A 22050-nucleotide genomic window follows, 5' to 3' on the forward strand; every position below is an offset into this window, starting at 1 on the left:
ATTGGGGCCACTCACCCCAATTCCCCATCCGAAGTATCAGTTCCTTCTAAGACATCCTGACCAAGTGGCCACCCCACCTCTACTTGCACCTGTTCCCTGGGTGCACCTGTTCCCTGCACCGTAGAGAGAGCTGGCTAAAAGCAGAGACTAGGGTTGGACAGTAACCACGCAGCCCTGGGCTAGTTAACCTCTCTGTGTTAACCTAATGGGGAGGTCACTACCCCAGTGGCAGCACGTTCTTCTTCTGATTCTCAAAGGAGGGCCCTGTCACTTCGACTCTTTGGCTCGGCTCTGCCCTCTTCCAACTTGGAAGGTGGTAAGGCTTTCTGAACCTTTTCCTGGCCATGGAGAGAGGAATTGCAGGATGAGTGTCCGTCCTCTCTCACAGGATGACAGCCACAGCCTAAAACTGGCCTCCCTGCTTCTGTCCTTGCCCCACTGTGGCCTGTTCTCGGCTCTGCACCCAGAGGGATCCTGTTAAGAACTTACATCTGACCTTGTCCCACCCCTATTCAAAACCTTCCAGTGGCTTCCAGCTCAGAGGAAAAGCTAAGGTTCTTTCAAGTCCACCTCCCACTGCCAACTGCCTCTCTCTCCATCCCAGAGTGAGACACACTGACAGTCGCCAACAGTTTTTGGTTTTATTGGCAAGAATTCTTTACAAAATCCACACACACGCATCTACACGCACACAAGGTGCCTGCCCCTGGTTTGGCTACCCCCCTGCCCTGCTCTCTCTTGGGAAAGACCTTTCTGGCCTCACCCCGGGATGCCATCCTGCAGCACCCCACCCCCCACTGGGCGACCAGCGAAGGAGCAGAGAGTGGGAACCTCCTTTTCTGCCTCTCTGCTGAGAAACAGAGGCCTGTGTCCTATCGGGGTGGGAGTGGGGAGCAGGTAGGAGGGGGCCGGGAAACAGGATCGTTCCCCTGAGTTGCCAGCTTTGGCCCCAAGTGTCACAGCTGCTAAGGCCTTGGGATCGTCATCTGGTTGAAGCTTCTCCAGCCCCATTTTGCAGACTGGAAAATGGAGGTCCAAAGAAAGAGCACGAGTCCCCCAGGTCACAGTGTTCGTTGCTGGTGGGGCAGTGACTGGAACGTAGCTCTTCCTGGCTTTCAGGAGGTGGAAGAGATTTGGGTCCTGCTAGACCTTCAGGAAAGGGGACAGCCAGAGCCTGGGGCAGGAAGGGAGTGCCCGGAAGTTGTCCCTGGAGCCCACACCCAGGGAAAGCAGCCCCAGGGCAGCTGAGTGAGCGGCGGTGTCTGGCCAGCACTATAGAGGCTTGCCAAGGGTGCCCTCTGTGACTGCCCGTGTGGCTTGCTCAGGTATACAGCCTGGGTCTGTCAGGATACTGGTAGATGTGCTCAACTGGCGGAGGGAGTTCAAGACCGCTGGAGAAAGAGAATGAGAGAATGAGAGAGACAGACAGGGAGAGATACCTCCTGGGGTCCAGGCCCTTCCTCTGGATGCTGAAGACAAGGGTTGAGGGAGAGATACTAGCTGGCAAGACTGTCAGCCCCTCCCAGGACCTCTGTCTGCAGGTGTCCTGGAGGCTGGAGGACCCTCCAGGGTACATGGCGGGATGGCCAAAACTCTAGGCTACTTTGAAGGCAGGCTAGACCTGCGGTCTGAGTGGCGTGGACATTCCTGGACATTCTGGTGGGCAGGCGGGTGGCTCACGTACTTGGCCGAAGAGCGGGCAGGGAGCAGTACTGGTCCAGCCAAGCCAGGGAGGTCTGGCGGAGGCTCTGCAAGCTTGCCGTGGACACCATCCCATTGAAGGACTCGAACAGAGGCCGAATGAGGACGCTGAACTGGGCCCAGGTCAAGGAGCAGGCCTGTTGATCAGCCAGTAACCCTCCCCCAGCTCACGTGTAGCCCTGACATCTGGCCCAAACCCCGAGGAAAGGCCTGGCCACCGTGGCACCTTGAACTTGGAGGCCCCCTGCTGCAGCCGCCCTCCCATCCTGCCATGGCCTGCCCGGCCCCTCTGTGCCCATCTTCTGGGCTGCGCTATCCCCCATCCTTGAGCTTCCTGCCCCAGCTCAGCCAGGAGCTTGACCAGGTAAGGGAGTGAGAGATTCCACGTCTTCTTCAGGACCCACGCCACTCAGACTCGAGGTTCTCCCAAACTCCCCTTGGTACGCTCTGCAGGCAGGGCTGTGCTCCCCTTTCCCAGGGGCTCCTCCCTCAGTTTCTGCTCCCAGCGAATCATGGGGCACTCCTGCCCCCAGGATGCTGAAGGACTAGAAGGAGGGGGCAGAACTTGAGTCCCTTCCCCTGGGCACAGCTCGGAGCGCCAGCCTGGCCTGTAAGCCCCCCCCCCCCCACCGGCTGAGGGAGGATACCACCCAGAACTTCCAATTGTGCAGTGTCCGGGTGCGGACATAGTCGTCAAACATGTCTCGCATCTGGTCGAAACGCTGGTGTGTGATGGGCACCCCAGTAGCAGGCAGCTGCTGCTGGCACAGGCTGGGGGCAGGGGGCCGGTCAGGGCTGGGGAGTCGGGCGGCATGTCCCGGCACCCCCACGCCCCCATGACCCCCCCATACCCCCCACGCCCGCAGGCCCCCCGCCTACTTAATGGCAGCGTTGAGCTCCTCGATCTGGTCCCGTAGCTGCTGGGCCTCCTCCTGCATGGCCGCCCGCTCCTGCTGCAGCATGGCGATGTACTCGGCCGTCTTCTGCAGCGTGGTCGCTTTGCTCACCTGCAGGCATCACCAGGGTGGGCTCAGGTGCTAGAGGTGGTCCCACTCTGGGGCCCACTGAGGCACTGGGTGGGAGGAGGAAACTGGGTGTCCAGAGGGTCCTGGGATTTGGTCTTGGGTGGGGGCGGGGGGCGACGACGAAGGAGCCCTGCGGTTCTGGGGTGCCAGCCCGGGCTGGGGGCTCACCTTGAGGCTGGGCTGGGCGCTGAGTGTGCTCACCAGCCCGTGCAGGGTGTCAAACCCCAGTTTAATGTTGAAGCGCCGCTTCTGCTCTGCAGAGATGTGCGTGATGCGCCGGTTCTCCGTCTTGGGGGGCAGACAGTGGGGTGAGCCTAGGAAGGAGCATGGAAGGGCCTAGGGGTAGCAAACAGATCTTGGGGTGAGGGAAAGGTGCCACCTTGTTGTTGTCTGGACGGCCCCGGCTTAGGATGGGTTGAGGGGGAGAGACGCAGACACTCAGAGTCCCTGGGCTCCGCATGGAGATGAGCTCCCCAGACAGCCGCCGCTCACCACCTGTGGCAGGGACAGACAGACCCACAGACAGACCGACACAGAGGAGAGGGTCCCATTGCCCTGTCCCTCTCATCCTGGCCTCAGATGTAGCCCCCCCCTTCTTCCTTCCCCTTTCTCCATCCCCTGGAGTCCCCCAAGCCCCGCAAGCCCTCTTTACCGCTGTGCGCCGGGGGCGAGAGCCGCTCCGCTTTGGGGACAATCAGGGGCCTGGGAGGGGCCAGTGTGGCGGGACCTGGAGGTGGCCGGGGCGGTGTGGGGGCCGGGGTCGGGGGTAGGAAGGTGCAGGAGAATTCAGGGGCCGTCTCCTGCTGGGGTGGAGAAGGGCGGAGAGTTGGCATGAAGCCCTGGGCCCACCCTCACCTCCCAGTGCCCGCCATCTTACCGGGGACCCTGAGGGCCGGAGGAGGGTGCTGGACACAAGTGGTGGTTCCAGGGTCTGCTCGGGCTTGGCTGTACACGGGCAGAAGTGTGAGGGCCACTGGGGCCAGCCTCAACCCCGTCATCTCCCAAGACCCCATCCCTCCCCTCCAAAGAAGCCCACTCCTCTTTCAGGTTCAGGGCCCACATCCCTAATTCCTCACCACCTCCCACCCCCTCCCAGCTGAGCCTGAGTCTGCCCCTTAAACCTTCGCCCTCTGCTCCCACAGGACCCCCACTTCCACATTTGGTCCCTGTCTTCCCCTCTGTGGACCCGGTTCTTCCCATCTCACCTGCTGTGAGCAGCTGCGTGAGGCAGGGGTTGCTGCCCCCTGCAGTGGCAGTGGGGTTGGCAGGGGCCAAGGTCGGGGGGCTGGGCTTCCGCCCTCTAGGGGATGGGGTGGGGGGCCTGCCTCTGGGCCGCATGCCTTGGGGCACTGTGAAGTGGGGCCCAAATGGGGGCTCCAGATACCCTGAGGGCAGAAGGTCTATGGGGAAGGGGGCAGGGGCCGGGCCTGGACCAGGCTGTGGGGTGGGAGGGAAGGCAGTGGGAGCAGGCAGTGGGGACACTCCTGGGGCCGGAGGGACAGTGGAGAAGGGAAATCTGGGAGAGAAGAGAGGTTCTTCCTGCAGCAAAGCAGGGGGAGGACCCATGGGAGGGAAGGCGGGTGGGGGGCAGGGCTCTAGGCCAGGCCCCTTGGCAAGGGCAGGGTATTGGAGGAGGGGTGGGGGGACTGGCGGGGGTGGGAGCTTGGGCTTGGGGTCTTCAGGAAGGAGGAAATCAGAGTTCAGGAAGGCACTGGAGTCCACGGGGCCAGGGCAGCTGTTCCGGGCCTGGTTGGGGGACAGACAGAGCAGGGGAGAGAGCTGGTCTTTGCAGCCACCCCGGCAACCTCTTGCCCTGGCTGGGCTCTGGACTGGGCACTGGGAGAGATAGGAGAAACAGTCCCTGCTGTCCGGTGTGCCCCACACACACCAAGGGAAATTGTAATCTAATGAGGGGAGGGAGTGGAACACATGTATGCACAAATCAGGCCTGAGAAAGAGCATCAATCTTCCTGCCCATCTTTCATTTCCAGATAATTACTCCATCCAGCCACCAATCCATGCACTAACCCACCCATCGTCCATTCACCTATTTTTCCTCTCACCTGCAAGCTAACTCATCTACCTGTCTCTCCACCAGCCCACCAGGTATTAGCCCATTCACCAATCTATCCAACCGTCTCTATTTCATTCATCCGTCAACCCATCCATAATCCCCCCACCTCGCCACCATCTGTTCAATGACCCTCCACTTCTCCAGCCACCAGTCTATTCATCGACCCCCCAAACTGTCCATCTACAAATCCATCCACCAGCCCATCCATTCAACCAACCACTCACCTACCCATATGGACACCAGCCCGTGTAAGCATCCACCCTCATCTACAGCCCATCCTCTGCTCACTAACACACCCACCCCTCTACACACTCACTCCCTGGCTCACGTGCTTGAAATGTGCTAGGTAAGCCTGAGCGAGGCTTCACTCTTCCAGCGAGGAGCTCACAGCCTAGTTGGAGAGAGACCTCTCAATGGTGAACTACAAGAGTGCCTGATCAGTCTGATGATAGAAGGAGAAGGCGTCTGACCGAGCAGCAGCGAGGAGACCTCCGAATGGAGCCTGTGGGTTCCTGATCCAAAATGGCAGCTTCACCGTGTCCTGAACACTCACACTGAGCTTTCTGTCTCCGTGTGCTCTTTTGTGCTTCCCCTCCCATCTGGCTTGCCCTCTTCCAGTCTCTTCCTCTGTCCAAATCCAACCCATTCACTAAGCCCAGAACATCCCGTCTTCCAGGAAGCCTTCCATAAGCAACCTGGTCCTCAGTGGTGCTCCCCCCCGCCCCGCCACTGTCTTTAGCCTCCCCTCTACAACCACCTGGTCCAGTTCTGCTTCACAAGGGTCCTTCCTCCTGAGCTGAATTGCTCCCTCTCAGGCGACAGAGATGGGGTCTCTCTCCCCCTCCAGTCCCTCTCAGTCGACCAAGCACAGGACTGGGCACCAGGAAGTACCTTAGCTCCTGAACATGGAGGCAGGGCTGAGTGGAGTGGGGGGTGGGAGCTCACCTGCAGGCGGTTATGCCCTGAGAGGTGGGTCACACCCGATGAGGCAGGGGACACCTCTGAGCCCAAGATCCCACCGCTGAAGAAAGGGTCAGCCATGGGGCCAAAGCTGGGGGGCTCCGGGAAGTGTGAAGGCGTGGGTGTCGGTGGGGGACGGTAGCTGGTGAAGAAATCTGTAATTCAGACATACAAGGCGATAGAAGTTAGGGATAAGGCCAAGCGTGGCTGGAAGCAGTGGGAGGAGAGTGGGCCTCGTGCCCTGTCCCCAGGCTGGGCTGGCCTGGCTGGCAATGAGGTGGGGGGAGGCGGGGGGGGGGGGCTTCCACAGGAGATTGTGAAATTGGGAGAGTTTCTGTCTCACTCAGGGGAAGCAGCAACAGAGGTTTGGGTGGGATGGGCCTGCATGCAGGACAGCAGAGGCTCTGTGGGGGTGTGAGTAGGACCCCGGGAAATAGTCCTCCCACTGAGCCTCACACTTGGCTCATGGGGTCCCCTTCCCCGTCCCAGGCCTGGCCACTCCCCTCTCTGACTCCTGTTACCATCTCTGCTGGAGCCATAGAAAGGGGCAGGGTAATAGAGAATGCCAGGGAGGGAAAGGAGTGGGGTACAAGGGGTGGAGGTCTGCGATAGAGAAGAGCCCCAGGGTGACGGGAGTTCAAGGGGTGAGCTAGAGGTGAGAGGGGTCAGGAAGTCAGTGGGTCTGGGATAAATTGGTTTGTTGGAAGGTTAAATGGGGCCTCCAAAGTAGAGCCCGCGAGTGGGGTGAAGGGCTAAGGGGGTCATAGCAGGGGTCAGAGGGTGGGCTCAGAGTGGGGGCAGGAGTGGGGGGGGCCTGCAAAGTCTGGAAGAGCTGGCGGGGAGGGGGCAGCCAGATTGTCTGAGGTGCGGGTTGTGTAAGCCCCAAGCTATTCTGGTTTTGGGAAGCAGCTGCCTGTGGCCTAACCACATCCCGGGCCTGGACGCCGCCCGCCCACCCGCTCCCTTCCGGGCACCTTTCTCTGACCCTGACCAGCCTTTGGTCTGAACCAGCTCCCAAGGCCTCCTGGTCTGGCCCGACCCAGCCCCTCTGGCCTTGGATGGGCGCTGGCTCCCCAGCCAGGGTCGCTGGTCAGGCCTCCCTCCTTGAAGGAGACCCAGGAGTGGGACAGACAAGCCCTCAGCAAGCCTGGAGCCTATGGGGGTTAAACTTCGTATGTGCATCTTATGGGACTCTGGTGGCCATGTGTCGTTGGCCGGCTGTCACTCTGCGGGTGTGAGCGTGTGGCCTCCTGCAGGCTCCATCTCTGGGTGTGTGCCCCGGTGTCTGTAGCTCTGTCTGAGCCCGTGTGTGCCTGCCTTGATGTGAGGCACGCCGCATGCGCACGTTGGCTCTGTGCCCGTGTGTGTGTGTGTGTCTGTGTGTGTGTGCGCGCGTGCTTATCATGTGTCTTTCCTTGACCACCTGATCAGAAAGGGTCATCTTGTCCTACTGTTTCTCTTTAACTGGGGGACTGCGTGGCAGGGGGTGAGTGGTCACTGATCTTCTATTTCCCCAACCCCCAGAGACTGTGGGCCTCATTACTAGCCCCCTTGAGGCCTAGGCTCTAGAACCAGCTATGTATGGGTCCTGCTCCCTGCTTACTGCTGCTGCCTCCTCCCCAGAGCTCTGAAGGGCTCATGGGGTACCAAGACCAGTCACCACCAACCCCCAGCCATAGCTTGCCCTCAACTGTCCCTTCCCCCTTGAGAGAAGTTGCTTCGTAGCCCTAGCCGGCCACCCAGGGAGCCCTAGACCGCCCCAGCTCCGGTCCCCCCATTGACCTACGTCCCCTCTCTGAGACCCTCCCCTGCTCCAAGCCCTCTCCCCTTCCTTGAACGTTCCTCCCCAAGCCCCCTTCCTCCCTAGAGTTCTGGCCTCCTCACTGGGTTTGCACTCAAGTGAGGAGCTCTGGGGGACAATCAAGGCAGCAGCCCTGGTGGCCTGGATGCTCCCGGCCCTCCCTGTACATGGAGTGCTAGAAGGGGCCACACTAGCCACCTCCTCTGCATGACCCACATCCCCTCCCTTTGATTGCCCATGTCCACCCCCACCCAGCAGCCACCCTGGATTGAGAGAAGTGACCTCCTAGCCCCAGATTTGGCCCAGAGTCCGGGCTGGAGGTGGTTTCCTACCTGTGGTGGGGGTACGTGTGCCCAGACAGGACCGCTGCCCTCCCAGACTGGTCTGCTCTCTGGGCACTGCCATCCACACTTCTGCCCCCACGGCCCCCACCCTGCCAAGGGCTGAGGCAGGGGTGGGGGTGGTTCCTCATTCCCTAGTTCCCGCCCCACCTCTTGACTGACAGGCCCAGGACCCTGTGGGGAAGAAGTGGAGGGGTCATCGGGACTAAGCCTTTATTCCAGAAAGCCCCTTCCTACCCCCTGGGCCTTGGCTGAGACAAGCCAAGCCTCTATGGCTACCTGACCCCTAGCAGGGCTCCAGAGTCCCCTGAACGTATGACTACCGGGAAGTCTCCAGAATCTACAGCTAAGTAAAGGAAGCAACGTCGGGCAGAGCCTATTGTGAAAACAAAAAGGGACATTTGTCCACAGGTGCTCATGCAGACACGGGTATCTCCAGGAGGACACAAGAAACCAGTGACCTAGCAGCCCTGGGGTCAGGAGAGAGAGGCACAGAAACACATTACTAAAATAAATAAATAAATAAATAAATAAATAAATAAATAAATAACTTTACAAGACAAAATGCCTGGGATTTTCTTTAAAATGACGTAGGAAGGAGAAGTGGGTGAGGCCTCCATGAAACCAGACCAGTCAAGGGTTGATACATATAGAAGTCGGTGATGGTTACAGGAGGGTTCAGTGAACCACTCTCTCTCTACCTGTGTGTATGTTTGGAATATTCTTTTTTATTTATTTAAAGATTTTATTTGTTTATTTATTTGAGAGAGAGAGAGAGCACGAGTGGGGGAGAGGCAGAGGGAGAAGGAGAAGCAGAATCCCCGCTGAGCAGGGAGCCCAGTGACTCAGGGTTCCATCCCAGGACCCCGAGATCATGACCTGAGCCAGAGGCAGACACTTAACCGACTGAGGCACCCAGGCGCCCCTGGAATGTTCTTTAATAGTTTTTAAAGGGAATTATGTAAATAATAAACGGGCCCAAACGAATCAAAGTCCCTTTCTTTCCTGAGATTCCCAACATCCACTATTTCCTGGGAGCTGGCAGAGCCTGTAGCTTCCATGCCCCTGGGCCCCAGCGCCTGCCCAGGTACTCAGTCTGAGCCTGCTCTCACCTGAGGTCACAGCAATTGCATCCCGAGTCCGGACAAAGGGAGACCAGGAAGGGCCGTCAGAAATCTCTTAGACCATCCGTCCTCCCAGAGGGGCCTGGGACCCGCCTGAGGGCTGGTGGTCATCTGGCGTGACTTTCCTCACACTGGCCGGGCCAGTCCACACACACCCCAGCAGGGGGCGCTGCCTCACCTGAGATCTCCATGAAGTCGTCCAGGCTGGGCTGAAGAGGCGTCAGGTCTGGCTGGATCATGTCAGCATTGCCCACGTAGGCTGGAGGGGGGCAGGGGTTGCGTCAGGAGCGCCAGGAGGGGTGGAGTGGGGGCCGCCCCACCCCGGCCACCCTCCCTTGGCTGCCCCGCTTCTCGCAGGCCTCCCTTTCCAGGTGCAGGCCCTTACCGTCCTCAGGGGGCAGCTGTAGGGGCGCGGAGCTGGGCTGCGTCATGGTGAAGAGCGTGTCGGAGATGTCGGACAAAAAGCAATCGAGGTCCAGCAGCTGCCGCCCGCCGGGCTCCTCCTCTGGGCCCCCAAGCAGCACGGGCACCACGCTGGAGAAGAGCTGCTCGCACCATCGCTCTGGTGGCTGCCAACCCCCTTCCGCCTAGGGAGACAGAGCCTTCAGCAGCCACGAGAGGGACACCGGGGTCTTCCACTGCCCCTCGCCTTTCCGTTTGGCCCCAGCCTGGGAGATGAAGTGATGAGCAGGCCTGAAGCCTCTGTGTGCACGGCCGTCCTCACCTTTCCCTGGAGGACCAGTTTCTATGGTCACCCCATTGCTCTCTAACAACTGCCCCCAACAGAAAGAGCTGGATGGCCTCTTATCTGCTGAACAGATAAGGGTCCCCTTCCTGCCTCCTATACTTTTTCCTGCCCGGAACCCCAGTTCTTAGGGACTTCTGTTCCCCCATGCCTCCCAGCACTTGCTGGGCTAACCAGAGGTTGGAGGGGTCTTCCCACCTCTGCGCTCAAACGCTCCCCCTCCTCCAGGGAGAAGGGCTCCATCAATGAGAGGATGGCAGCCACACCCACTGCCCTCGTGACCCCCCTCCCCGGCCACTTCCTTATCCACCAAGAGGGAAGCTGTCAGTTCTCTGGGTCCCGGGAGCACACCCACCTGCTTTGGGGTCAGGAGATCCCCTTCCCTGCTGGATTTACGGAGCTGCAGGAACACACAGAGGTGGACACTGGATCGCTTGTCCCTCTTGCATCACTGCCCGCCAAGGCCTCCCCTACTCACAAGCTCCCCCGGACCAAAGGCAGCCCCATTTCCCCTCAGGAGCTCCTCCGCGCTGGGAGGTAAGGAGGCGGCGAGGAGACTCGGGGCCACACGGTGGCGCTGTCAGCCTGGGTCTTAATGGGAGGCGGGGTCGGGGGGCGTCGAGGGGAGTCTCGCCCGGGCTCTTCCAAGAGAGGCAGTAGTCCGCAGCCCCCCGGACCCCCTCCCCCCACCACTGACCCGCTTCTTGTAGTAGATACGCCACTTGTGGTACTCGCGCATCACCACCTCGATGCGCCGCTTCCAGTAATTGCCCTCCAGGACGACGGCCTGGGGAGGGCCAAGGAGGGGGCTCCGTGAGACGGCTGGCACTGACCCCACCCCTCCCAATCCCCGTCTGGGCCAGCCCCTCCTGCCCCGCGCTCGGAGACACCCCTTCGGAGGGGCCGGGCTCGGCAGGGAGGCAGGCAGGAGGCAGGCAGGCGGGAGGTCCCGCGGCTCAGCTACCTCTGGTTTCCGGTGCTCATCAGCCTCAGGCCCCTGCAGGGGGGTCACGAAGCCACACACGGGGCTCTTCCTCCGCTCCACATCTGAGAGAAGGGGGCCAGGTCAGCGGGGTACCCGGCTCTTTCACCTCCCACCCCAAGGGGACTGGGACTCAAATGCCACACTATGAAATCCTGCTTGGCTTCCGACGCTTAGATAAGTGCTACCTCCTCCAGGAAGCCTTCCTGCCTGCTCTAGACCTCCCAGAGCCCCCTCTTTTAGGGGACCCTACGAAAGGAACCTCCTATACCTCCTGCACCTCCCTTGGGAGCCCAGGAGGTGTGCAGGCAACACTCGCTGAATGGAATTGTGGGACCACAGGAAGTGAACTGCTCCAAGAAGGCCAGACTGGCAGGCCAGGGCCTGGAGCCCTTGGTCTCCTGCCTCAGGCTCCTTGGCTCTGCCCAGTCCGATGTCAGAGAACCACCCTTGTCCCTTCAAGCCACCGAGCTGAGCACTTTTCCCACCACCTCCACTCCCTTCCCTATCTCCAATTCAAACTCTGTCTCCCCAGGCTCCTTCTTTGGGGCCCATAAACACATTTCAGGCTCCCCTTTACCTCCCAAACTTTCCCTTTCTTTGCTACCCTAACAAGCTAATCTTCTTCCCTTTCACCCCTTTGCTTTGCCCCCAGTTCTGGAAGCATTGTCATCAGCATCCCCACTCCATGCCTCCTGGGTTCCTCTTTACTTCCTGTGACTCAGCTCCTGTCCCCACTGCCCAGCCAAGGTGCTTACCTGCCCTGGACCCATCCTCCTGGACCTCAGTGCAGAGCACCCCCTCCTCCCTTGTCCAGGGAGCCTTCCTTTGGTTCTCCTGCCTCCTTGACTATTTTCACTGGCCCTTCTGCAACGTGTGCCTCCAAATCTCCCTCATCTTGCCCCTTTCCAGCTGCAGAGATTTTCCAGTTGCCCATAGAATCTCTGTCAGGATGTCCCAAAACTTGGGGGGGTGGGGAATTAAAAAAAAAAAAAAAAGGATGTCCTAAAACTTGACACTCTCAGATGTTCGGAAACGTCCCTCCCAAGCCTGTGCCTCCTTTGGACAGCCAACACTGCCTCCCGGTCACAGAAACTGCCCATCGACCCTCAGCATTCCTATCTAACCATGGCCTAATCATCTCCCTCCTGTCTCACTCCCGAGGATGTGTGGCATTTCTGCCACTGTCCCCTCCCCTCCATATTCTCTGTCACCAGCCCCCTCTCCCAGGTCTGGTGACCTCCTTCATAAGCCCTACCTTGAAGCCAAACAGCTTCCCCCCACCACAGCCCACCACCCTCTGGTTTTACTCTACACGGAATGCCTTTCCCTTCCTTCCTCTGCCTCACCCACACCTGCCCACCCATCAGGAGAGCCCAGGGCAGTCCCTCTTCTAGGAAGCCTTCCCTCCTCTGAAGTCCCACAGTCTTATCTGCCTGTCTCTCCCCTTGGCCTTGGCCATTTCTCTGCATGCTGGCCTCCCTGCGGGGAGTAGAAGTGGGAGCTGTGGCCCTTTAGCCTCAAATCCCTGAACCTGGCACAGAGCTTGGCACACAGTAGGGCTTCTGAACCCTGGGACACCCACACAGTGACTTTCCCTGCCTCAGCCCTCAGCAAACTTCCTCTGGGACAATTAACAGATGAGGGGGACCACCCGAACATGAAAGTATCGGGACCTTCAGTTTCATTTACAAAGTTCTGTCCTAAAGGACAGTCTCCAAAATGATCCCCATGGGATTAGGGGAGGGGTTTGTCCTGGTGGCTGAGCGTGGCTGGGAACACAAAGGGATGGACCCCTGGGTGTCTGGACTCCCAGGGGGTGAGAGCAAGGAGGGTCTCAAAGAGTAGCTGCTCTGGGTTCCCAGATAAGGACATGAGCACCAGGATCCCCAGGGGGTCAGGTCTGAGCAGGCCTGGCTGGTCCTTCCCTCCTCCACCCCAGGGACCCTGTGCTCTAGACAGAAGAGCAGGGACCATGCGGCTTCTGGGGCTGGGGCAGGCTTTATTTAACACTGATAAGCTCATCCATTCAGGAAGCCACCTAGCCCCTTGCACCTGTGCTGGGACAGATGCTGGGACAGGGAAGCTGCAGGTCAATCAGAGCACTCACGGCTTAGTTGGAGAGATAAGAAAAGTGCACACATAACATGAGCTCATGCAAGGCGGGGATCCCACCCACGAGAGGGGCACAGTAGTCTGGGAACTCAGAGGACACCAGGATGATCTGGGGGTGTGACAAAGGAGGAGATCTTGGAGTCCAGGAGCCTGCAGAGGGGTGTCAAGTACAAGTAGGATGAGCCAGGCAGCCCTCCAGCTGTCCCCACCCCTCGCCCTTTCCCGAAGCCCACCTTCAAACCCTCAGAGCTCAGGCAGAAGGGGCGTGCCTTGTGCTGCCACTATTATCACAATAATATTATCGCCTTCGCGGAGCCCTTGTGTGTGTCAGGACTATGCTGAGATAAGAATGATCTCACTGAAAACTCACAGCAAATCCCAGAGCAGGACCTTCTGTTATTCCCATTCTACAGACGAGCTATCCTCAGCTAGGGAGGCTAGGGACTTTCCCAAGGTCACACAACTTTGGGGGGGCATCCTAGAACTTGACTCAAACCCCTCTCTGACACAGAACCTGGGGTGCTTCCAGCAACTCGGGCAATAGCCAGAGACCAGGGTCTGCCTGTCAGGGTGAGGACCCTGGGGGGGCATCAGAAATTTCTTCTCCAGAGAGAAATGTTTGCATCCCATCCAGCTTTGTGGGGGAAGGGTAGAGTGTGGGGTGGTGGGGGCAGTGGCAGTGACTCCCTCTGGCCTATCAGCTTCCTGGTTAGGGTAGGGCCCAGTCCTACGTGTTCTCAGGTGAGCCATCCTACGTGTTCTCAGGTGAGGACTGGAAGCCAGCCAGCTGGGAGCAGTGAAAGGAGCACTGGGCTCAGAGCAGGAGAGCCCTGGACTTCCAGCCAGTCACAGCTCTGTTCCTTTTATGCTCCATGACCCTGAATAAGTTACCGGCCTGGGCCTTACTTGCTCATCCATAAAATGGGGGTAATAATTCCTATCTGCCAGGGTTGCCAGGAAGCCTCAAATAAGATGGTTTATGAAGTACTGGGCACCCGAGATAAACAGAAACCAGAAAACCCTCCCTCCCTCTGCTTGGATGGAATCCAGGGGACCAGGACAGAGAATACTGAGTATGTTCCCTCCTGGGCTGTGTGTTCCCAGCTCTGGGTAGCCTTTGATCCTGTAGTAGGACTTCGCTGCGCTGGACAAGGTCCCAACCCAGGGCCGACTGGTCTGAGGCTGCTCAGTTTGCCATGGTGGGTGGGTGGGTCTCGAATCCCCGAATGAACGACTGTGACCTTCTCAAGGGCATATCAGATTCAACCATCATTTATTTAGCACCAGCTTTGCGCCGGGCCCATTCATACTTGTTATCCCCAGGCCAACCAGGAAAAGGAGGACTGTGGCCTTATTTTGTAGGTGAGGAAACAGATTCAGAGAGGTTAGTCACACAGCCTGTGGTCACACAGCCAGCCAGGGCAGAGACTGGGTAGGAAAGCATCTCTGGGCAAGTCCCAAGTCTGCAGCCCCCTCCACTCTACCACATGGCCTCTCCCCAGGGTCCATGGGGGCACCTGCTGGGGTTAAGAACTTCAGTAAAGTCTGGGGGAGACCCAGCCCAGCAGGATCCTTATTTTCCCCATTCGTGACATGATGCCACTGGCCCGGACAGCTTCTAGCACCTCTTTCCACCTGGCATTTGAGGCACTGACTAGGCTGATGGAATGCAGGAAGAGCCTTGAACTGCCCTCCAAGTCTCTGCCCATGTTAGGACTTTTAAGGGGTGGCCCTTGCTGTGCCTAGAGTCCCCATAGAGAGCATGCTTTGGGACGAGTTCCCTGAGACCCTCTGGGGGTCAGATGTTGGTGCTGGCCCCTAAGGGCCGCAGGGGGTTTCCTGGGTGTCCCCCACCTGCAGCCCCCCTGCTGGTGAGGCCCATGGTGCCCACTCACACTGGATGTACCAGGCCCTCCAGATGGCGTTGTTGAGACGGATCTTGTCCCGGCAAAGCAGCTTGAGGCCTTTGAAATTCTTCCACTTGGGAGACACCAGCTTGCCACTGTCAAAGGGAGAGGGCTGGGTCAGGGGGGTGGGCAAAGGGAGCATCCCTCCCCCTGCAGGCCTGGCTCCCTGCTCTTGCCATGCCCTGGGTATTCATTCACACTGGGCCACCTGAGGGTCTCCTCCCCAACCCCGAAAATCCTGCACCTCCCTCTTACCTGCCTCAAATTCCTACCCTGAGAGTCAAACCTTCAAAATAGGTCCCTGCTGGGGGCCCTCATGTTCTCTGGCAGGAGCTGCTCATTAACCTACCGCCAGGACTAAAGCCAGGGCTGAAACCTGTTTGTCAGCTCCGTCCTCAGGACAATAATGCCCATGGCCTCACAGACATCTGTCGGTAGGCCCGCTAGGGAGGGTTCTCAGACCCATTTCTTAACAGAAGAAAACTGAGCGTCAGGAAGGTGAAGGGACACTCCCAAGGTCACATGGTGGAGATTCACTCAGGCCCGGTGGCTTTCTCTCCACCGGTCTCACTGGCCCCCTTCAGCCTCCAGGGGATGGGGAAGGTGTGCCTGGGTGGGGGAGGGAGTCCCTTCTCCAGAAGTGGCCTCCGAGCAGCCAGCCGCTGCCTTTTTACTGTCCTTCTGGCATCTGCCCACTCCGGAATCCCAGGATGGCCATCTGGGCTGAGCTGGAAGGTGTGCCCCTTCTCAGGGGTATGTGCAAGACAATGGCCGTCAGTCTCCAAAGGATGACAGCTGGGATGGGGGAGTGGTGGGCGGTGGGGAGGCAGCACCCTGATCCCGACCCCTAACCCTGACCCTAATCCTAGCGGTCAATCAGATCCACGAGATGGAGGAGTCCTACGCAGGTGAGGAGCTTGACTCTCAAAGTCAGGATGTGTTAGACACAGGCCAAGTCCACCACCCCTAAGGAGCTGACCTAGGAGGTCAAGATGCTCAGGGTCTAGACCCCCACTGGTCCCTCCCTTCTCCCTCCCTCCACCTGGTCCACAAGCCAGGGCTGTATACCAGTCCTGTCTGGCCCACCTTCTCCAACCCTTGCTCACATGAGAGGCTAAGGCCCCAAAGCTTCGTTTTTCAGAACCCCAGGCCTGCTTTTTTCTGAGGCTTCTCCCTCATCTTGGGGGTAAGGGGGGGGGTGGGTGGGTGGCAATCTGACTCCTACAGCCCCTTAGGTGCATGGGTCACTGGGTCCCCTCTCCTCTCTGGTCTCCAAGCTCCTATGTTTGTTTTGGGGTAGGGAGTGGGGAGGACTGCCACCCCAGGGTACCACAGGCCTCATTACCCAAATAGAGTACATAGCCCATGCCTGCTGGCTGGCCCCCTCCCTCCTAAGTTAGACAAACACCATCTGTCTAGTAGGGAGACATGGATGGGGGTACACTGATACTTCCCAGGCCAGCTTCTTCTGTGGCACCTGGGGGGGGGGGCCTCTTGAGTTTGTTGCCCCCGCCTGTATCCCAGCAACCTCCCAGCCCACTCTGATCACCCAGTGCCCCACGCCCAGCCTGCCTGCCCTCCCACCATTTCCCAGCCGAGGCTCTGATGTGTGTGGCCAAGGCGGTGTTCGGGGAAATGAGACAGTGACAACATCCAAGCCCAGGAGGAAAGCAGTTTGTTTATGCCGGGCCTGTTGGCTGGGATGGGAGGCAAGGGGCCCAGCCTGGAGGAAAAAGCCTGGCACCAGGGTTTAAGGCTTCTTATGACCCATAGAAAGTCTGAGAATCTCGGGGATGGGTCGGAGAAAACCTAAGACTCTTAGTTCAGCCCGACCGACCCCCCTCCCCCTACCCCATCCCCAATCTACCTTATAGGAATTTCCCGAGAGTCTCTCTGAGAAGGTCCTCCTTGCTCTCTCCCGGAGGCCATGCTTTCCATAGCTAGCCAGCTCTGACCCTGAACGAGTGTTTTCTTGGAACTTCCAGAACCTGTCTCTCTGGGCCTTCCACCCACAGAACCGTGTACTCTGGGCCTCCTCCTAGGAGGGAAGTCCTCCCTCTGTCCACACCGCCCTGCTGAGGATGAAAGCTGGCCAGGCAGCCACAGGCTGTCCTCCCGGTCAAACACCTCTGGACCCCTTGCCTTGCTGTCCTTTCCCATCCGGTCACTCTCTCGGGTCGCCCTGGCTTTCCCAATACTGTCCCTTCCAGGGGACCCCTATATTTAGGGGTATTCAAGGGCTAAAACACTGTCCCAGTCTGAACCTCAGATTTTTCCTCTAGCGAAGTGGGGGTAGCCAAAGTGTCCTCTAGAACTGAGCCACCTCCATCCCTGGTGCTTGGGCCCCCACAGAGATGGAATATTCTGGGTGTTTCCGGAGAAAGCACAGTCCTCTCCTCCCCAGCTCCCTGGTCACATCAGATTCTAGTCAGCCTCTTAGTGGGGGCAGTTCTTGGAGTGTGCTCTGGCCCCAACCTTGTCCCTTCCCCCCTGAACCTCCCCTTTTGGCCACCCATGGTTTGGGGTTGGATGGGATGTGGTATAAAGCAGGGAGCTAAAGTTGGGAGCAGGTGAGAAATGGGGCGCCCTGGGAGAGCCTGGGGAGGAGGGGTGCCCACATCCGGTGTACCAAGACCTTAAATGCCCTCTCCCAGTCGGTCCCGTGATGTCCCAGGAGGCGGGGGAAGGGAAGAAAGGGACGGGAATTTGAACTTTCCACATCGGGTCCGGCGTCCTGGACGATCAGGTTGCAACATGACCTGGGCCCGGGGCCAGAGCATATGGGCCAAGGTTACATCGCCTCCAGCCAATGGGGTCTCGGCTGGGCTGCCGCGGTTGGGGGTGGGCAACACCCCCGCAATCCCCACCCGGGCTCCTGGTCAGAGCCTGAAGGGCCGGTCCGTATCCAGCGGTTCTCAGAAGGGGAGGAGGCGCCGCAGAGGAAGAGGAATATTTGCACAGAGAAAAGATCAAGGCCGGCCGATCCCCCTTTCACCTCTACGGTTTTCAGTTGATAATTTATCCTGGCCCCTCCGCTCCTGGGAACTTTGCTCCAGGGCACTGGGCCAGAACCCGGGTTCGCGCCCTCCCCTGGGACACAGGCGTGGAGCTGGGGCGGGGCGCGGTCCGCGCTCTCTGCGAGGCGCCGAGCAGGGGTCCCAGGCAGGGTTAGGCTCTCAGCCTCGCGCGGCAGCCGGGGTAGGCTAGCCCAGGCCTCCCGGGCACCAACCCCCACGCGGCGTGCAGCACCCCCTGCCGGGCGACCGCTGGAGAACTCTGCCAGCTGCGCCCCCTCTGGGTCCCCCCGGGGCACCCTTCTCCCACCCCCCTCGATCTAGCAGGTCAAGAACAGGTGTCTCGGCCATTGGGGAGTGCAGGGTGGACGAGAGACTGGGTTTCGGTCTACGCTGGCTATGAGTCCTGACGATCATGGGCGTGAGGAGTGTCGCCAGGGTGCTGGAATGGAGTGGGTCTGGGCCGGGGGTGCTGGGGAGGGAGCGGAGAGCTGAGGTGGTCTGGTGGGGTGGCCCCCAGAGTGGAGGGTGTGGACGGCTTAGGGTCCTGGGGCGCGAAGGATGCCCTGGCATTTCTTTGGGGGCAGAGGAGTCGGGACGGAGAGAGGGGCCCGCGGTGGGCCTATGGCGGTCAAGGTGGAGGGCAGGCGGTCCGAGCCCTGGGGAGGGAGTGAGGGTGGTGAGCAACGGGAACCTGGAGGTGCGCACTCCAGGCGGAGGCCGGTGGGCTGGGCCCGGGCCGGTGGACTCTGAGGGCCGGGGCAGAGGGGTGTCCAGGATGTGGTCGGAGTGTCCGAGAGCAGCCGGGGACCAAAGTTTGGGGCCGGGTCGGGTGTCCGGGGCCCCAGCGCATGGTCCCGCCACGGAGGGCCGAGGCTGTCGGGCCCCGGAGCCGCCCTCACCTGTAGGCCAGGCTCATGCACTCGAAGAGGCGGGTGAGTGTGGGGTCGATGCTGCGCGGCCCGAAGTCTGCGGGCCCCATGGGCCCCTCCTGGTCGCGCCGCCGGGTCAGCGAGTCGCTGTGCGGCGACGACACCATGAAGTGACCGCTGTGGATGACCTGCGAGCGGAGCAGCCCGCCCGCGCTGCGCCGGGTACTCGGGTCCTCCGAGTCTGTGTCTGAGTCCGAGTCTTGGCTGGGGACGACCCGCGGGCCGTGCAAGCCCGCGGCCAGACCCACCAACGCCCCGGCCATGGCTTTCGTCGCCGCTGCCTCGCCCGGGCTCCGAGAAGCCGCCGGCGCCGCTAGCGAGGCCCGACTGGCCTCATTAGCATGACCCCGCCCCTCCACCGCAATAGGTCGTCCGAGGGGCGGCGCCTCCGGAGCGGGCGGGGTGGGGCTTAAATTAGCATAATCAAGGTGCTAAATGTTAGCGTCCGGATCCCCGAGCTGCTTGCGGGTCTGGAGTTTGGAAGAGGGAGGGGTCCTTATCTCCCCTCCCGCCTTTCCTTTTGTGGTGACCCTCCTTCGCCCGAAAGGGGTCTCAAGAGTTGATTATTAGTCGTTCACACCTGAGCCTGAAAGTGCCTCAGTGCCTGGGGTTCCTTGCTTCCAGGGGCACCCCCCTGTGAAGCCTCTCACCTAACTACACCCCTCTCTCCCTGCCCTCTCTGATCTCTCGGCTCACATTCACCCTTCTCAGTCCTGCACACAGCCGGAAGCACCCACCGCTCAAAAGTCTTGTGTGGCCTGGCCCACAGGAAGGTTTCAGCAACCCCAGTTGCCATTATGATCATCACTACGCCTGCACAGAGGCCCAGAGGGTTAATGAGTGTGAATCCAGTGGTGATGGCTGACAGCTGGCAAGGAGGAGCCTTGGTCACCCTTCCCTGGACATCCCCCAGGCAGGCCACCTGCTCAGGAGATCTGGACACCCCCTCTCCCCGCCCTGAGGTCCAGCTCCTGTTCCTCTCACCCTGAGAACACGAACCAGGGTGTTTGGTCTGAGGCACTCACACTGGCACCTTTAACAATCCTCCAAGGTGGGATTCTTGCCCCACGTCAGGCGGTGTCACCAGAATCCACAGGAGTGGAAACACGCCTGAGTCTCTACAGAAGGCCCGCCACGGAACCTGGTCTAGAATTCCAGACTTCCCATCCAGGGCTATCTCTGGTGGGGGAGGGGAGGGTTAGAGGCCAAGGGTGGAGGGTGTGGCCTAGGTGTGTCACAGGAGGGAAAGGGGGGGTAGTCTGCTGGGGGCTGGAAGCTGGGAAAAGATTCCCACGGAGTGCTTTCCTTCCGCCCAGGATCCCGAAATTAAATGGCAGTGCCTCAGGGGTCCCTGTGACCATCGGAGATGCTAAAATGATGGCCCCAGGCTGCTCACAAGCCCTGCTCTCCACCCACCCACCCACGTCCCTTGGCCAGGTACCCTCTGTCCCTGGCAGACAGTCACCTCTTACACCCTGGAGCCTTGCGTGCTCTCCTCCCTTGTCCTCCCTGCTGTTGTCTGCAGGAGGCGCATTCTCTCTGCTCATCTCAGCCAAACTGGGGGCCTCGGGTGCCCCCCTCATCCTGCCTCCTCTGGAGAGAGAGTCATTCCTAAGTGGCTCTCTTGGGATCCTTGGCACAGAGACTGAACTTATCCCTGATGTGCCTGACTGGCTTTGTCCCTGGCCTGTGGGCCCTGAGGCAGAACTGTTCCTCTGGTGTCTGAACCCCTATGCTGAGCATGCAGGGACTTGGGGAACGTGTGGAGAAGGACTTGGGGAGTGCACGACACTAAACAGAGCTGGTGGCCACAGTGGGGGATGGGGTGGGAAGCAGGGCCTTCTCTCCCTTGGAGACTGCTAGCACCCCAACAAATCTCTGCCTTCTTGGGGCTCGGTGTCTCTACCTGTAAAATGAGGCTCTTGAATTCAGTGATTTCTTAGGGTTCAGTGGCTGTTAACACCTTCGGTTCTGAGTCTATGCCGTCAGCGTCCCACCTCTCCCCACCACGCTCCCCCCGGCCTCCTGTCCCCAGGATAAAAATCTCAGAATTGTCTCCTGTGGTTTGAGAGACTTTCCTGAAAGTTGGGTCTGAGGGGGGTGGCTTACATGTGTCACCCCATTTCCCTTCCTTTCCCTAGACATCAGTTGGCTCTCAACGAGCCTCTGCACCCCGTTCTTGCCCTCCTCAGGGCCTGATAATGCCTTTGGAGGACTAAGTCCTGAAAAGACAATCCCTCTGTGTGTAATCCAAAACAAAACAACACGATATTGTACGATAAATCCCTGTCCTTCTGCCCCCCCACCCCATTTGTGCATGCGCGCTCGCTCTCTCTCAAATAAATAAATAAAATCTTTTATAAATAAATAAATACTCCAAGCTTGCTAGCACCTTGAATGCATGTTTCCTCCACCTTGTCCAACTTCCCCCAATCCTCGCTCCTTAACCATCCTGAAGTAAGTAACATTACCTCCGTTTTACAGTTGAAGAAACAGGCTCAGGGAGGTGAGGCACTTGCTCAAGTTCCCACTGTGAGAAAGAGCAGAGCCAGGTCTGACTCTAAAGTCCAGGCTCCTTCCCTTACGAGGCTGCCACTCTCCCCTCTTAAATACAATTCTAGCCACAGTTAACTGGAGAAATCAAACCAGCTGATGGCATGGGGGCCCTGGCATGCCTGGACGTGGGCACAGCCAATTGAGGGTGCCCTTGCCCAGATGACAGTGCAGGCTTGTGTGAGCTGGCCTGGCTCACCCTCGTGCTCCCTTTCCCATCTGGCCTCTGTCACCCACTGCCCGGTGTTTACAGCCTCTCTCTATAGCCAAGTCTTGCTCACAGCCCACAGAGGTCCAGGACCAGGTCTGCACTGGTGTATGAAGCCCAGGCTGGCCAGCGATCCTGCTTGACATCACACCTGCCCTGTGTCCCAGCCTTAGTTCTTGGGATCCCTCCCCCAGGCTGTCCCTCCCCATCGGGAAAGTTCGCCCAAAGTACAGGTGCCGCTGCTGCCTCCAACATCTTCCCGGAGTTCCCACAACCCTATTCCAACACAACTTTCAATCGCGTCTGGCTCTGTCTTCACAGTGAGGGGTGCACATTCCTCCCTGTCCCACTAGATGGCGAATTGCCTGAATGGGACCATCAGTTTATTTCTCTCTATAGACCGTTTTCCTCCAAGTGCAAGTGTGCAAGCCGGTTTTTGTCAAATGGATGAGTTTATTTTTTTATTTTATTTTATTTTTTTAAAGATTTTATTTATTTATTTGACAGAGATAGAGACAGCCAGCGAGAGAGGGAACACAAGCAGGAGGAGTGGGAGAGGAAGAAGCAG

General features: G+C 59.2%; 1 protein-coding gene across 8 annotated transcripts in view; it reads right to left on the reverse strand.

Moving 5' to 3' along the window:
• Nucleotides 1-627: 627 nt before the first annotated feature.
• MLXIPL (MLX interacting protein like) overlaps nt 628-22050 on the reverse strand; it is a 30711-nt gene continuing 9288 nt past the window's right edge. Inside the window, exons 2-18 of one of the 8 annotated variants that reach the window (XM_045786206.2) lie at nt 14764-14870; nt 12864-13018; nt 10736-10818; nt 10469-10558; nt 10127-10171; nt 9412-9613; nt 9205-9285; nt 5746-5915; nt 3932-4562; nt 3604-3671; nt 3379-3529; nt 3106-3221; nt 2895-3014; nt 2581-2708; nt 2349-2472; nt 1685-1814; nt 628-1391 (exon numbers count right to left, since the gene is read on the reverse strand). In XM_045786206.2, the coding sequence (XP_045642162.2) occupies nt 1273-1391; nt 1685-1814; nt 2349-2472; nt 2581-2708; nt 2895-3014; nt 3106-3221; nt 3379-3529; nt 3604-3671; nt 3932-4562; nt 5746-5915; nt 9205-9285; nt 9412-9613; nt 10127-10171; nt 10469-10558; nt 10736-10818; nt 12864-12897 (2292 nt within the window). In that variant the 5' untranslated portion in view covers nt 12898-13018; nt 14764-14870 and the 3' untranslated portion in view covers nt 628-1272. Of the gene's footprint in view, nt 1392-1684; nt 1815-2348; nt 2473-2580; nt 2774-2894; nt 3041-3105; nt 3222-3378; nt 3530-3603; nt 3672-3931; nt 4563-5745; nt 5916-9204; nt 9286-9411; nt 9614-10126; nt 10172-10468; nt 10559-10735; nt 10819-12863; nt 13019-14763; nt 14871-16642; nt 18064-18691; nt 19071-22050 lie in introns of those variants that run through there. The other 7 variants (XM_087868136.1, XM_045786202.2, XM_045786204.2 and 4 more) reach the window with 7 other exon arrangements.

The sequence above is a fragment of the Ursus americanus genome, chromosome 2 (assembly GCF_024610735.1).
Source record: "Ursus americanus isolate L20-20 chromosome 2, mUrsAme1.1.p, whole genome shotgun sequence".
Classification (NCBI taxonomy): domain Eukaryota; kingdom Metazoa; phylum Chordata; class Mammalia; order Carnivora; family Ursidae; genus Ursus; species Ursus americanus.